General features: G+C 46.9%; 1 protein-coding gene across 3 annotated transcripts; it reads left to right on the top strand.

Moving 5' to 3' along the window:
* Nucleotides 1–6,026: 6,026 nt before the first annotated feature.
* Nucleotides 6,027–10,134, top strand: PRR13 (proline rich 13; the record flags this gene model as incomplete). 3 transcript variants are annotated; one of them, XM_080706685.1, is made up of 3 exons in its annotated part: nucleotides 6,027–6,045; nucleotides 6,746–6,960; nucleotides 10,093–10,134. In XM_080706685.1, 3 exons carry the CDS (start codon nucleotides 6,027–6,029, stop codon nucleotides 10,132–10,134), a joined length of 276 nt encoding a protein of 91 aa, XP_080562811.1. The 3 variants fall into 3 exon arrangements, with proteins under 3 accessions (XP_080562811.1, XP_080562810.1, XP_080562809.1); XM_080706684.1 differs by having other exon boundaries at nucleotides 6,620–6,960; XM_080706683.1 differs by having other exon boundaries at nucleotides 6,611–6,960.
* Between the last annotated feature and the right edge of the window lie 3,826 nt (nucleotides 10,135–13,960).

Below are 13,960 nucleotides of genomic sequence, written 5' to 3'. Positions count from 1 at the left end.
GAGAAGGCGCCCCCACATCCCATCCACCTGGAGCTCCTTTGCTACAGTAAGAGGACATAGGCTGGCCAGCTGGGGACCTGGAGATTGGGGGCTGGGTCTGGGCATCAAGGACTTATCTGCCAGAGCCAGCCTATCTACTCCTCTCTTCTCTCATCTCCCACCACCATCCCCTGTTCACAGTCAGCTGGACGGGGGACGGGAACTACACTGTCCCTCTGTTCACCCTCTTCTACCCTAAGTCTCGTATACCATGTTCCACTTACCTGAGATACAAGCCTTGCCCACTGTCTCTCTCCTCTCCACCATCGGGTAGCCCTGTTCTTCTGTCCTATCCTATGGGAAGCCCTCTCTGACTTTTTTCTTAAGAGCTTAAAGGCTCTGACTCCAAGATGGTGCCTCTCCTGGCACAATGAAATCCAGAATTCAACCAGGATTCCTCGTGCTGTTCTGCACACCTGTGTTTCTGATGTGATCCAATAAAAGCCAGTTCTAGGTCCAGAGTGTAACAGCAGGGCTGAGGGTGTAGCTTGGTGGCAGATCACTGAGTGCCCAGCATGCATGAGACTCTGGGCTGGATTCCCAGAACCACACAAACACAAACACAGAAAAAAGGTTAGAACAGATGCCTCATGGTGCAAGTTCAGGGGCCAGCACAAATAATATCCTAACAAGATGCCCTTCTGGCATCCAGTTTGAAATGTCTACTGCACAAGTGTATGTTGGGTTAGATAATAGAAATTGGGTATTGTCTGTAGAACATCCTTGTTGGAAGGAGAGCAACTTTCCATTCACGTTTTAAGTTTTCAGCCTGAATTAGCTTCTCAGAGGAAAAGGTAGACCCTTTGGAGGACTCCTAAGGAGCCTATCTCATTGGGAACAAGCCTCAGAGGCCTGGATTTCAGTGACAGAAAGGGGGAGAGAGGTTCCAGGAAGGATCAGGCTGTGTAGCTTAGTGGTAGATCCTGTGCCCCAGTACCACCTGAGAAAACAAAAAGAAAGGACAAGGGAAAATGGGAGTGGTTAATATTGACTATGCCTTTTAACCCTTGGGTCCACTCAAGATCCTGGGTTCAAGCCTTCTCCTGGTTGCTCCTCCCAGGACCCCTGCGGGCTGAGGGAGCTCCTGGAGGACTGCTGGGATCCAGACCCAGAAGCACGGCTGACGGCTGAGTGTGTGCAGCAGCGCCTGGCTGCCCTGGCCCATCCTTAGGAGGACTGTCCCACCCCAGAGAGCTGTCCACGCTGCCACCCACCTCTAGGCCCAAAAGACTGTTTCTCAACTCCTGTCCCTGCCATTCTCCCCTGTAAGCCTGAGCTGAGGGACTGCCACTTCAGTATTCATTAAGGACCTGCCTGGCTTGGGAATCCACAGCCAGCTCTTGTGTGTACACGAACAGTTAATATGGAATGTGTAAGTGGTGATCATATACCTGTCTGCTCTGCCTCACCATCACCTTTCCCACCCCCTGCAAGTCCTTGGATTCTTTCCTGGCATCTGGTCCAGTGAAGAACATACCAGGTGTACTCAGGAAAGAGAATAAAGTCATCCTTTATGACCCTTCCTGCGACCCTGAGACCTCCCTTCTCTCTTCTTTCCTTTTCCCCCACCAGCATTTATTTTATTTTATTTTATTGGAACTGGAGATTGAACCCAGGGGCATTCTACCTCTGAGCTATACCCTCAACCCTATATTTTTATTCATTATTTTGAAACAAGGTCTCACTAAGTTATAAGGGCCTCACTAAGTAGCCGGGATTGGCCGCAAACCTGTAATCCTCCTGTCTCAGTCTCCCAAGTACTGGGATTACAAGTGTGCACCACCATGCTTGGCTTGGCTTTTATTTTTATTTTGAAACAGGATCTTATTAGGTTGATGAGTCTCACTACTTGTTGAGGCTGGCCGCAAACCTCCAATCCTCTTGTCTCAGCCGTCCAAGTACTGGGATAACAGGGATAACAAGCCTGCACCACCACTCCTGACTTATTATTTTATTTTATTTGGTACAAGAGATTGAAACCAGGGGCATTTTACCTCCAAAAAGCTACCACTTGGCCCTTTTTTTCTTTCTTTCTTTCTTCCTTTTTTTTTTTTTTTTATGGTACTAGGAGTAGAACCCAGGGGCTTTTCTACCTCTGGACTATATTCCCAGACTTTTTTTTTTTTTTTGCGGGTCTGGGGTTGGAACGCAGGGGCGTTTGACCTCCAAGCTACACCCCTGCCCTATCTTTTATTCTTTATTTTGAAACCAGGTCTCACTGAGTTGCAGAGGGCCTCACTAAGTAGCTGAGGCTGTCCGCAAACTGCGATCCTCTGGTCTCAGCCTCCTGAATGCTGGGATTACAAGCGTGCACCACCACGCCCGGCTCACCCAGGCCTATTTTATACTGTATTTGGAAACAGGGTCTCACTAAGTTGCTGAGCGCCTCACTCAGCAGCTGAGGCTGGCTTCTCAGTGATCCTCCTGTCTCAGTCTCCCAAGCGTTGGGATTACAAGTGTGCGTCACTACACCCGGCTCTCTTACTTATTCTGAAACTGAGTTTCACTAAGTTATTGAAGGTCTTGCCAAGTTGCTGAGGCTGGTCTCAAACATGTGATCCTCCTGTCTCAGCCTCTCAAGTAACCAGGATAACAAGCATGCACCACCTGGCCTGGCCAGCATTACATTTTTATAAGGTGGGATCTCCTGCTGGACACCGGAGAAAGAATAATCAACTCAATAAGTCACTACCCTGCAGGTTCTTAGAGACCTGCAGCTGGCATTGTGAGCGGGAAACAGGGAAGCTTGAGCAGAGAGGCCTCACAGAGCACAGGGTACTCCAGCTGGGTCTTGCACAGTACCCAGTGCACGAAGATTACACACACACGTAATCTAGATAGTGTAAGTATAGGGTGTGTGGTAGGGAGATGGGAAAAGCCTTGTGAGTGCTGCTGGGAAATTTGTGGCACTGGGGATGGAAACCAGGGGCATTCTACCTCCAAGCTACACCCCCAGCCCTATTTTTTTTTGGGGGGGGTCTGGGGATGAAACCCAGGGGCATTCAACCTCCAAGCTACACCCCCTGCCCTATTTTAAATGCTTTTTATATATTTTTTTATTTTTGGTGGTCCTGGGGTTCCTGGAAGCCCTTCTACCTCCGGGCTATACTCTCAGACCTATTTTATATATTTTTTAAAAATTTGGAAACAGGGTCTCTTCAGTCAGCACGGCTGGCTTCAAACCTGGGCGATCCTCCTGTCTCCACGCCTGGCTAATTCTTTTTATTTTGAAACCGGGTCTCACTGAGTTGCAGAGGGCCTCACTAAGTAGCTGAGTCTGTCCGCGAACTGTGATCCTCCAGTCTCAGCCTCCCAAATGCTTTATTCTTTATTTTGAAACAGGGTCTCACTAAGTTGTAGAGGGCCTCATAAGTAGCTGAGGCTGGCCGTGAACCACAATCCTCAGGTCTCAGCCTCCCAAAAGCTGGGATTATAATCGTGCACTATCACATCTGGCCTAGCCCTATTTTTTATTCTTTATTTTGAAACAGAGTCTCACTGAGTTGCAAAGGACCTCACTAAGTAGCTGAGGGTGAGCTGGGCCCTGTGGCACGCACTTGTAATCCCAGCATTTGAGAGGTAGAGACAGGAGGATCACAGGTTCATGACCAACCTGTTACTTGGTGAGGCTCTCCGTAACTTAGTGAGACCCTATTTCAAAGTAAAGAATAAAAAATAGGGCTGGGGGTGTAGCTCAGAGGTAGAATGCCCCTGGATTTCATCCTTGGTACAAAAAAAAATTTTTTTTGAGGCTGTCCTTGAACTTGGGATTCTCCATTTCAGCCTCCCAAGTACTGGGATTACAGGCATGTACCTCCATGACTGCCCAGCTTCATTGATTGAGGTACTCGGGGATTCTACCTCCAAACTACACCCCTCGCCCGATTTTATTTATTTTTTGTGGCACTAGAGATAGAACCCAGGGGCATTCTACCTCTGAGCTGCACCCCACCCATATTTTATTTTATTTTCCCCCAGTATTTATTTATTTATTTATTTATTTATTTATTTATTTATTTATTTATTTATTGGTGGTACTGGGGGTGGAACCCAGGGGCTTTTTTTTTTTTTTTAACCCCCAGGCTATACTCCCAGACCTATTTTATTCGGAAACAAGGTCTCACTAAGTTGCTGAGAGCCTCACTAAGTAGCTGAGGCTGGCTTCAACCTGTGTTGTGTGATCCTCCTGTCTCAGCCTCCCAAGCTCAGGAATTATAAGCGTGCGCCACCATGCCCGGCCATATTTTATTTTTATTTTGAAACATGATCTCCCTAGGTTAATGAGAATCTCACCTCACTATTTGCTGAGGCTGTTCTCGAACCTGTAATTCTCGTCTCAGTCTCCCGAGTACTGGGATTGAAAGCATGCACCACCACAACACTCGGCTGTGTTTGTGTGAGTGTGTGTGTGCGTGTGTGTGTGTGTGTACGCGTGTGTCTGGTACTTGGAATTGAACCATTGAACCTAGGGACATTCTACTGAGCTACACCCCAGCCCCATTTTATTTTTATTTTGAAGCAGGGTCCCCCTCGGTTAAAATGAGAGTCCTACTTGCTGAGGCTTTCCTCTAACCAGGGATCCTCCTGAATCGGCCTCCCAAGTACTGAGATTACAAATGTGCACCACCCCGCCCGGTTGTTCTTGGTGTTTTATCTTGGTCAGCTAGATAGAAGGTGGAGCAATTCATCGGAGATTAGGAATCCTCCGAGAGATTAGTCTTTCCCAAGACTCTTATTCACATAGGGGATAAAAGGGAGCTGGCAAAATGAGGCTGGGGATGGGACTCAGCCTCTCCCTGCCCTTTCCTAGAGCTCCTATGAATCGGTCTTACAACACTCAGCATGACGTGTTCCCACTACGAGGTACCGCACCCACTGAACTGTGAGCTCAGGGAACAGGGGTAGTTTTTCCTCCGTCTCGGGGACTTTGCCCGGCGTAGGCCCTCCGCCCGCTCAGGACCCGATTCATCCCAAAGGGCTCCGCCCCGCGGCGAGAGCTACCGTTTCCTCCTAGTCTAATAGAACCGCAGTGATTGACGGGTCTGTTCTCCAATCACCACGCCGAGGAGCTAATTAGGCGACAACAGAGGCGGGCGCCGAACCTTGAGATACTGGTGACCAGGAAGTGAGAGCGAGACTGGAGAGGAGGACGCATCCAGTGCCGGCGGTGGTGGAAAGGTGACCTGGCGTCTGGATCCCCACTTTCCTCCATTCCCGGCACAGAGGTCCCTTTGCCGCTGAGAGCTAGGGCCTCCATTTGCTCCCTCTTTGGAGGAAGGGGGTGTGTCGACTCTTTAAGCCTTTAAGGCTCTTGAGGTCCCTTCCTTTCGCTTCGCCTCGTAGCTGGTCTTAGCCTGAGGTGGGGATCCTTCCCGGGGGGCAGTAAGGTTGTTCGAAATCCTTTCTTACCAGTGGGTGGTTAAAGTTCCCCGGACTTGGGCTCCGAAAGGGAGAGGAGTAACGGTGATTTGAGATTCGAGGGCTCTGCCCCCTTCCAAGGAGTTAGACATCTCCAGGTGGGGCGGGAGGTAGTGAAGGTGGAGGGGCCTGGGAGTTAGATTCCTGCGCTTAGTGCACTGGGAATAGTGTAGGTATTGGGGGCGAAGGAAAGAATGAAAAGAAACATTTCGTTGTAGTTCTCTAAATGGGAGAAGCTATGTAGGGCAGGAGACGTGGGGGTTAGGCTAGGCTTTATTTTTTATTTTTTTATTTTTATTTTTTGTGGTACTGGGGATGAAACACAGGGGCCTTCTACCTCCGGGCTACACTCCCAGACCTATTTTATATTTTATTTGGAAACAGGGTCTCTTAAGCCAGCTGAGGCTGCCTTTGAACCTGCGTGATCCTCCTGTCTCAGCCTTCCAAGCGCGGGGATTAGGAGTGTGCGCCACCACGCCCGGCTAGGTTCGGCTTTAAACCCCTTCTCACCATAGGCCCCTCAACTGTTTGCCTCTTATTTCTCCTCAGGCTGGGGGAAACACCTGAATATGTGGAATCCCAATGCAGGTAGGTGTTTGGGGATTATCTCTCCCAGCCAAACTGTTTCAGATGGGCCTCACTATGGAAAGTCTGTCTTGTCCTCACCCCCAACCCAGGCCCTCTTCTGTCTCTTCACTCCAAGGAAGGCAAAGCTGCCAGGGTTTTGGGTTTCTACGGAGCTCACAGTCTCTCTCCCAGCCTCTGCCAGGGGAAGTTTCTTTTTTCTGCCCAACTCAGATTTCTGTTCCTTTAACCTCCATTCTCCTGCGCTTTCAATTTCCTTTAACTATTGTTTAAGGAAGTCTTTCTTTTTTTTTTTTTTTTTTGGTGGTACTGGGGTTCCTGGAAGCCCTTCTACCTCCGGGCTACACTCCCAGACCTATTTTTACATTTTTATTTTGGAAACAGGGTCTCCTAAGCCAGCACGCGTGGCTGGCTTCGAACCTGCGCGATCCTCCTGTCTCTGCCTCCCAAGCGCGGGGATTACAAGTGTGCGCCACCATGCCCGGCTAAGGAAGTCTTTCTTACTGTTGTTTGTTGTCAGAGGATTCCAGGACAGTTCTGATCTTTATTTCTCTGGTTCTTCTGCCAGGGCATCCAGGGCCAAATCCATATCCCCCCAACGTCACGTGCCCTGGAGGTTCCAATCCTGCACATCCACCACCTGTGTATCCTCCTGGCCACTGTCCCCCAGGAGTTCCGCATGGGGGGCCAGGTTTTCCTCCAGGTGGGCCCCATTATCCTGCGCCGAATCCAGGGTATCCAGGATGCCAGCCCTCAGGTCCTTACCCTCCTCCATGCCCGCCGCCTGCCCCTGGCATGCCCCCTGTGAACCCCCTGGCTCCTGGCATGGTATGCCCAGGAATGGTGATGGACAAGAAGATGCGGAAGAAAATGAAGAAAGCTCATAAAAAGATGCACAAGCACCACAAGCATGGCAAGGTTAGTGTCCTCTGGAGTCTGGCTAGGGAAGGGGTGGATGCCCCTCACAGGGACTAGGTGGGGGGGGTGTTGAGAGGGGTTCAGTTTGTGGATATCAGGGATGGCAACTGTGGAGCTTTGGAAGATGGTTCAACCTTTTTTTTTTTTTAAAGAAATCCTCCTGAAAAGTATTGGGTTATCTTGAAATATCAGGTCTTTCCTATCTGGAAGGGGCTAAACTGAAGCCTAGAATGGCTATCTGGTTTCCCTTACGCTCTCTGGTGTATGCTCAAGCAACCTGGACACACCCACTGAGGTTGTCCAAATGTCAATGAACTTAGTCAGTCCTTTGACAAAGTCTTACATAATGATTAACAGAATATAATAATCTGGCCTTAGTTACAGAAGTTATTTTCTCTGTGTCAGTAGTCTTAGGGTGTTGTATTAATTACATAGGCAATTTCCATCAGTGACTCAGCCTCAAACAAAGCCTAGGGCCAAGGGGGTTTCATACTCAGCCCCAAGTGAAAGTATCTTCATTCCACAGGAGTGCTAATTAGCAAGGGTAGGAGCAGCTCTTAGGACTTGGAAAGGAGTAAAACAACCTGGATCCTAAAGGGGCCTTAATTACATTTTATTGCCGGGTATTTATTTACTTTATGGATTTGGGCTCTAGTTCCTGATTTTAGATTTCTGGTAGAAGGCCAAGAAGGAAAGGTGAGATTCAAGCTGGGTGTGATGGCACAAGTTTGTAATCCTAGTACTTGGGAGGCTGAGACAGAAGGATCTAAGATTCAAAGACAGTCTTAGCAAGTAATGAGACTCTCATCAATCTAGTGAGACCCTGTTTCAAAATAAACTTCCTGAGTTCAATCTCTAGTAACACACACACACACACACACACACACACACACACACACACACACAAAGCCAGGCATGGTGGCTCATGCTTATAATCCCAGCATTTGGGAGGCTGAGACAGGAGGATCGTGGTTCGCAGACAGCCTCAGCTACTTCATGAGGCCCTTTGCAACTCAGTGAGACCCTGTTTCAAAATAAAGAATAAAAAATAGAGCCGCCGGGCGTGGTGGCACACGCTTGTAATCCCCGCGCTTGGGAGGCAGAGACAGGATGATCGCGCAGATTCGAAGCCAGCCGCACACGCTGGCTTAGGAGACCCCGTTTCCAAATAAAAAAAAAAAGTAAAAATAGGCCTGGGAGTGTAGCCCGGAGGTAGAGGGGCTTCCAGGAACATAAATAAATAAAATAGAGCAGGGGGTGTAGCTTGGAGGTCAAATGCCCCTGAGGGTGTAGCTCAGAGGTAGAATGGCCCTGGGTTCCATCCTCAGTACTGCAAAAAAAAAAAAAAAAAAAGATTGAATGAAGCAGAAATTTCCCTAGAAAAATGATGTTAATAGGAATATGCCTTTAAGAAATGTAGGACACCCTTAGTCTGCCCTCCCTTCCTTTCTCCCTCCTTCCCTTCTTTCTTTCCTTTCTTCTCTCTCTTTCTCTTTTTCTGGACTGAATCCAGGGGCAGTCTACATCTGAACTATACCCCTAGCTCTATTTTTTTATTTTTTATTTAGAAACAGGGCCTTAGCCGAGCGTGGTGGCCCATACTTGTAATCCCAGTATTCAGGAGGCTGAGACCGGAGAATCGGGGTTTGAGGACAGCCTCAGCTACTTAGCAAGACCCTTTGCTACTCAGTGAGACCCTGTTTCAAAAAATAAAAAGACTAAAAATAGGACTGGGGGTATAGCTCAGAGGTAGAATGTCCCTGTGTTCCGTCCCAGTACTGCAAGAAAAAAAAAAAGAAAGAAAAAAAGAAATGGCCTGGTTAAGCTAAGAGACCTTGCTAAGTTGCTGAGGCTGGCTTGAACTTGGCAAGCCTCCTATCTTAGTCTCCCAAGTACTAGAATTACAGGCATGCATATCCCTTTTTAATTTTATTTATTTAATTTATTTATTTTGTGGTATTAGGGGTGGAACCCAGGGGTTTTCTACCTCTGGGCTATAGTACCAGACCTATTTTATATTATATTTGGAAACAGAGTCTAAGTTGCTGAGAGCCATATTGATACCATTTCTTTTTTTCTTTTTTTTTTTTTTTTTGTTTCTTTTGGTGCTAGGGATGGAACCCAGGGGCATTTTACCTCCAAGCTACACCCAGCCCTAATTTTTTAGTCTTTTTTTTTTTTTTTTTTGAAACAGGGTCTCACTGAGTTGTGAAGGACCTTGCTAAGTAGCTGAACCATGATCCTCCGATCTTGCCTTCCGAATGCTGAGATTTCAAGTGTGGGCCACCATGCCCAGCCCCCAGCCTTGTTTTTTATTCTTTATTTTGAAACAGGGTCTCACTGAGTTGCAAACGGCCTCACTAAGTAGCTGAGGCTGTCTGTGAACCACAATCCTCCTGATCCTCATGGCTCAGCCTCCCAAATGCTGGGATTACAAGCGTGCGCCACCACGCCCGGCTATCAATACCATTTCTACATTCTTAGAGTCATAGAATCTACTATGTTAGATTTGTAGAGATTTTTGAATGCAGCTCATCAACAGGCAGTTACAAGGTAGTAGCTGTTTCCTGGCTCTATACTACCCTATGCGTATAATGTATACCTCGCCCAGCCTGGCTAAAGTAGGGAAAGTTGCAAATATGCTCCAAAGACAACATGTTCAGTTCTGTGCAGTGATTTAGGATGATTTAGGATGATTTAATCAATTTCTGTATGTATTCAGTGCTGAAGGAAACCCTTGCTTTTGTTTTAGGGACAGTGTGGTTCAGGACTCCTGCACTAAGCTGGGTGCGGTGGCACATGCTTGTAATCTCTGTACTTGGGAGGCTGACATGGGAGGATCACAGGTTCCTGGCTAGCCTCAGCTACTTAGTGAGGCCCTCTGCAACTTAGTGAGACCCTGTTTCAAAATAAAGAATAAAAAATAGGGCTGGGGATGTAGCTTGGAGGTAGAATGTCCCCAGGTTCAATCCCCAGTACAGGAAAAAAAAAAAAAAAAAAAGAAAAAGAAAAGAAAAAGAAAAACTGCCCTTTGACTACGTGGGTGGAAGGGTGGGGCACCAAAGAATGGTCCACGGGTGTTCAAAGGTCATTTGGATCTGACGCTATGTCCTTTCCCCTTTCCCCTTGCAGCATTCCTCCTCTTCTTCCTCTTCCAGCAGTGACTCTGACTGAATGCAGGGCCTGGACCCTCCCCTCAAGTCTCACCAGTTCTGCTCTCCCATGAAGCTTCAGCTGCCGTGTTATACTGGGGGGATTAGCCCTTGTGCACCCCTAACCCCACCTGAACCTTACCCCGCCGTTCAGCCCTGCCTGGCTAGGGAAAATGGGAAGAGGGTTGCCATGGGCTAGTAAAGGCCACCTTCTTGCTGCTGATAGATCTTGTAGCTGAACGGAGCTAAATGCTGAAGATAAGTTTAAGTTCTGTTAAATGTAATCTTCTTAAATTTCCTTTTGTAATATGTGCGGTTGGGGGTTTGGTGGAAATTTCATTGTGATGAAAAAGCTGTACTTTTTTAGTAATGGTGGCACACTGGGGTAATTTAGTGGCAAATATATTTCCCAGCAGGCCTTTTATTGATTACACTAACTGCAAGGCTGCCGGGAAGGACAGTCCATTTGGTTGATGAGCTCTGACTGCTCCTTGGAAGCTAATCTCTACTCCTTAGCTCAACATGCTATCTCAGGTCCTACTCTCATTCTCTAAGTCTCAGTCCAAATAAAGCAATTTCTCCTGGTCTCTGTTCAGTGGTGCCATTACCTTGGCTGGGCCCAGCATATTGGACTATTTTGTTTTTTTGGTACTGGGGATTGTACTCTGGGGCATTCTACCTCCTGGTACACCCTCTTTTTTGTGTGTGTGTTACTGGAGATGGAACCCAGGGGCTTTTCTACCTCCGGGCTATACTTCCAGACCTGTTTTATACTTTGTTTGGAAACAGGGTCTCACTAAGTTGCTGAGAGCCTAAGTAGCTGAGGCTGGCTTCGAGTCTGTGCAGTCCTGTCTCAGCCTCCAAAGTGCTGGGATTACAAGTGTGTGCCACTACACCCAGGTACCTCCTATTTTTTATTCTTTATTTTGAAATAGAGTCTCACTGAGTTGCAAAGGGCCTCACTAAGTAGCTGAAGCTGCCTGCAAACCGCAATTCTCCTGTCTCAGTCTCCATGCCTGGCCACATTGGACTATTTTTGGTACCCATCCACAGATCCTATAAAGTGTATTAGTTATTTTTGGTGGTATTGGGAGTGGGACCCAGGGACATTCTACCTCCTTGTTGTACCCTAGCCCTATTTTATTCTTTTTTTTTTCTTTGTGGTACTGAGAGTGGAACCTAGGGGCTTTCCTACCTCTGGGCTATACTCTCAGACCTATTTTATACTTTATTTGGAAACAGAGTCTCACTAAGTTGCTGAGAGCTTCACTAAGTAGCTGAGGCTGGCTTTGAACTTGTGCAATCCTCCTGTTTTGGCCTCCCAAGCACTGGGATTACAAGCGCACGCCACCACGCCCAGATATATTCTTTATTTTGAAACAAGGTCTCACTAAGTTGTGGAGGGCCTCACTCTGTAGTTTAGACTGGCCACGAACCTGTGATCTGCCTGTCTCAGTCTCCCAAGTATTGGGATTACAAGCATGTACCTCCATGCCTGGCAATATATCCGTTTTATAGTAAAGAAGAAAATGTCAGTGACGAAGCAACCTTATTATTCCTGTTTCATAAGTGAGAGTGTAATCCAAGATATGGACCCCATCATAAGAGGAACCTTCAGAATTGGTTCATACTTGCTGGACATGGTGGTGTCTGCCAGTAACCCCAATACTTGGGCACCGGAGATGGATGGCAGTTTTGAGGACAGCCTCAGCAGGTAGGGAGACTCATCAACCTAGAGAGACCTTGTTTTTATTTATTTATTTATTTATTTATTTATTTATTTATTTAGTGGTACAAGGGATAGAACTCAGGGGCTTTCTACCTCTGTGCTACACCCCCAGACCTATTTTATATTTTATTTGGAAATAGGATCTCACTAAGTTGCTGAGCCTCACTAAACAGATGAGGCTGGCTTTGAACCTGTGCGATTCTCCTGTCTTAGAGACCTTGTTTTATTTTTTCATTTTGTTTTTTTATTTTTGGTGGTACTGGGGTTCCTGGAAGCCCTTCTACCTCTGGGCTACACTCCCAGGACCTATTTTTATATTTTTATTTGAAAACAGGGTCTCCTAAGCCAGTGCACATGCAGCTGACTTCGAACCTGTGCGATCCTACTGTCTCTGCCTCCCAAGCGTGGGGATTACAAGCGTGCATCACCACGTCTGGCTTGAGACCTTGTTTTAAAATAAACAAAAAAGGCTGGGAATATAGCTCAGAGGTAGGATGTCCCTGGGTTCAATCCCAGTACTAAAAGTAAAATAAAAGGGATGAGGAAGCCAGGCATGATGGTACTTGGGTGGCTGAGACAGAAGGATCACAGGTTTTAGTTCAGTATTGGCAACTCAATGAGTCCCTTAGCAACTTAGTAAGACCCTGTTTCAAAATAAAGAATAAGCTGGGAGCTGGGCGTGGTGGTGCATGCTTGTAATCCCAGCATTCGGGAGGCTGAGACTGGAGGATCGCGGTTCACAGACAGCCTCAGCTACTTAGTGAGGCCCTCTGCAACTCAGTGTGACCTGGTTTCAAAATAAAGAATAAAAAATAGGGCAGGGGGTGTAGCTAGCTCAGAGGTCAAATGCCCCTGGGCTCCATCCCCAGACCTGTAAAAAAAAAAAAAAAAAAAAAAGAAAATAAGCTGAGTATGCTCGTGTTCCTTGTATCCCAGTACTTGGAAAGCTAAGACAAGAGGATCACAGGTTTGAGGCCAGCCTCAGCTATGTAGTGAGGCCCTCTACAACTTAGTGAGATCCTGTTTCAAAATAAAAAATAGAGCCGGGCGTGGTGGTGTACGCTTTTAATCCAAGCATTCGGGAGGCTGAGATAGGAGGATCGCGGTTCATGGACAGCCTGCAACTCAGTGAGTCCGGGTTTCAAAATAAAGATAAAAAATAGGGCAGAGGGGTATAGCTCAGAGGTAGAATGCCCCCTGAGTTCCATTCCCAATCTGCAAAATAAATAAATAAATAAATAAATAAATAAATAAATAAATAAAATCAGTAAATAAAAACTACGCCCAGATCTAGAATGCCCCTGGATTTCATCCCCAATACTGAAAAAAATTTATATATATATAATAGGTTTGGGTTCAAGCCCCAGTTCTGGAAAAAAAAAAAAAAAAAAAGCAAGCCAGCTTTGGCAGCATAGTAAGGCTCTCAGAAACCTTGTGAGAGCCGGGCGTTGTGGCACCCGCTTGTAATCCCCATGCTTGGGAGGCTGAGACAGGAGGATGCACAGGTTCGAAGCCAACCTCAGCTACTTGGGCTCTCAGCAACTTAGTGAGACCCTGTTTCCAAATAAAATATAAAATAGGTCTGGGAGTATAGCCCGGAGGTAGAAAGCCTCAGGGTTCCACCACCAGTACCACCAAAAAAATAAAAAATAAAAAAAGAATAAAAAATAGGGCAGGGGGTGTAGCTCAGAGGTTGAATGTCCCTGGGTTCCATTCCCAGACCCGCAAAAAAAAGAAAGAAAGAAAGAAACCGTGTGAGACCCTGTTTCCAAATAAAATCAGGCAGGGAACATAGCTTGGAGGAAAGATGCCTCTAGGTTCAATCTCCAGTACAAAAAAAAAAAAAAAAAAAAAAAAACAACAAAAACAAAAAATGTGAAATACAAGAAATAAAAACCAGGTGTAAAGCCAGGTGTGGCTCACACTTGTAATCCCAGCATTCGGGAGGCTGAGACAGGAGGACTGCAGTTCCAGGACAGCCTCAGCCACTTAACGGGCCCTTTGCAACTCAGTGGAATCCTGTTTCTAAAAAGGAATAGAAAATAGGGCTGGGGGTGTAGCTCGGAGGTACAATGCCCCTAGCTTCCATCCCCAGTACCATACACACACACACACACTC

This window comes from Muscardinus avellanarius (assembly GCF_963383645.1).
Source record: "Muscardinus avellanarius genome assembly, chromosome: 11".
Classification (NCBI taxonomy): Eukaryota; Metazoa; Chordata; class Mammalia; order Rodentia; family Gliridae; genus Muscardinus; species Muscardinus avellanarius.
This window is presented reverse-complemented; position numbering and strand designations above follow the sequence as displayed.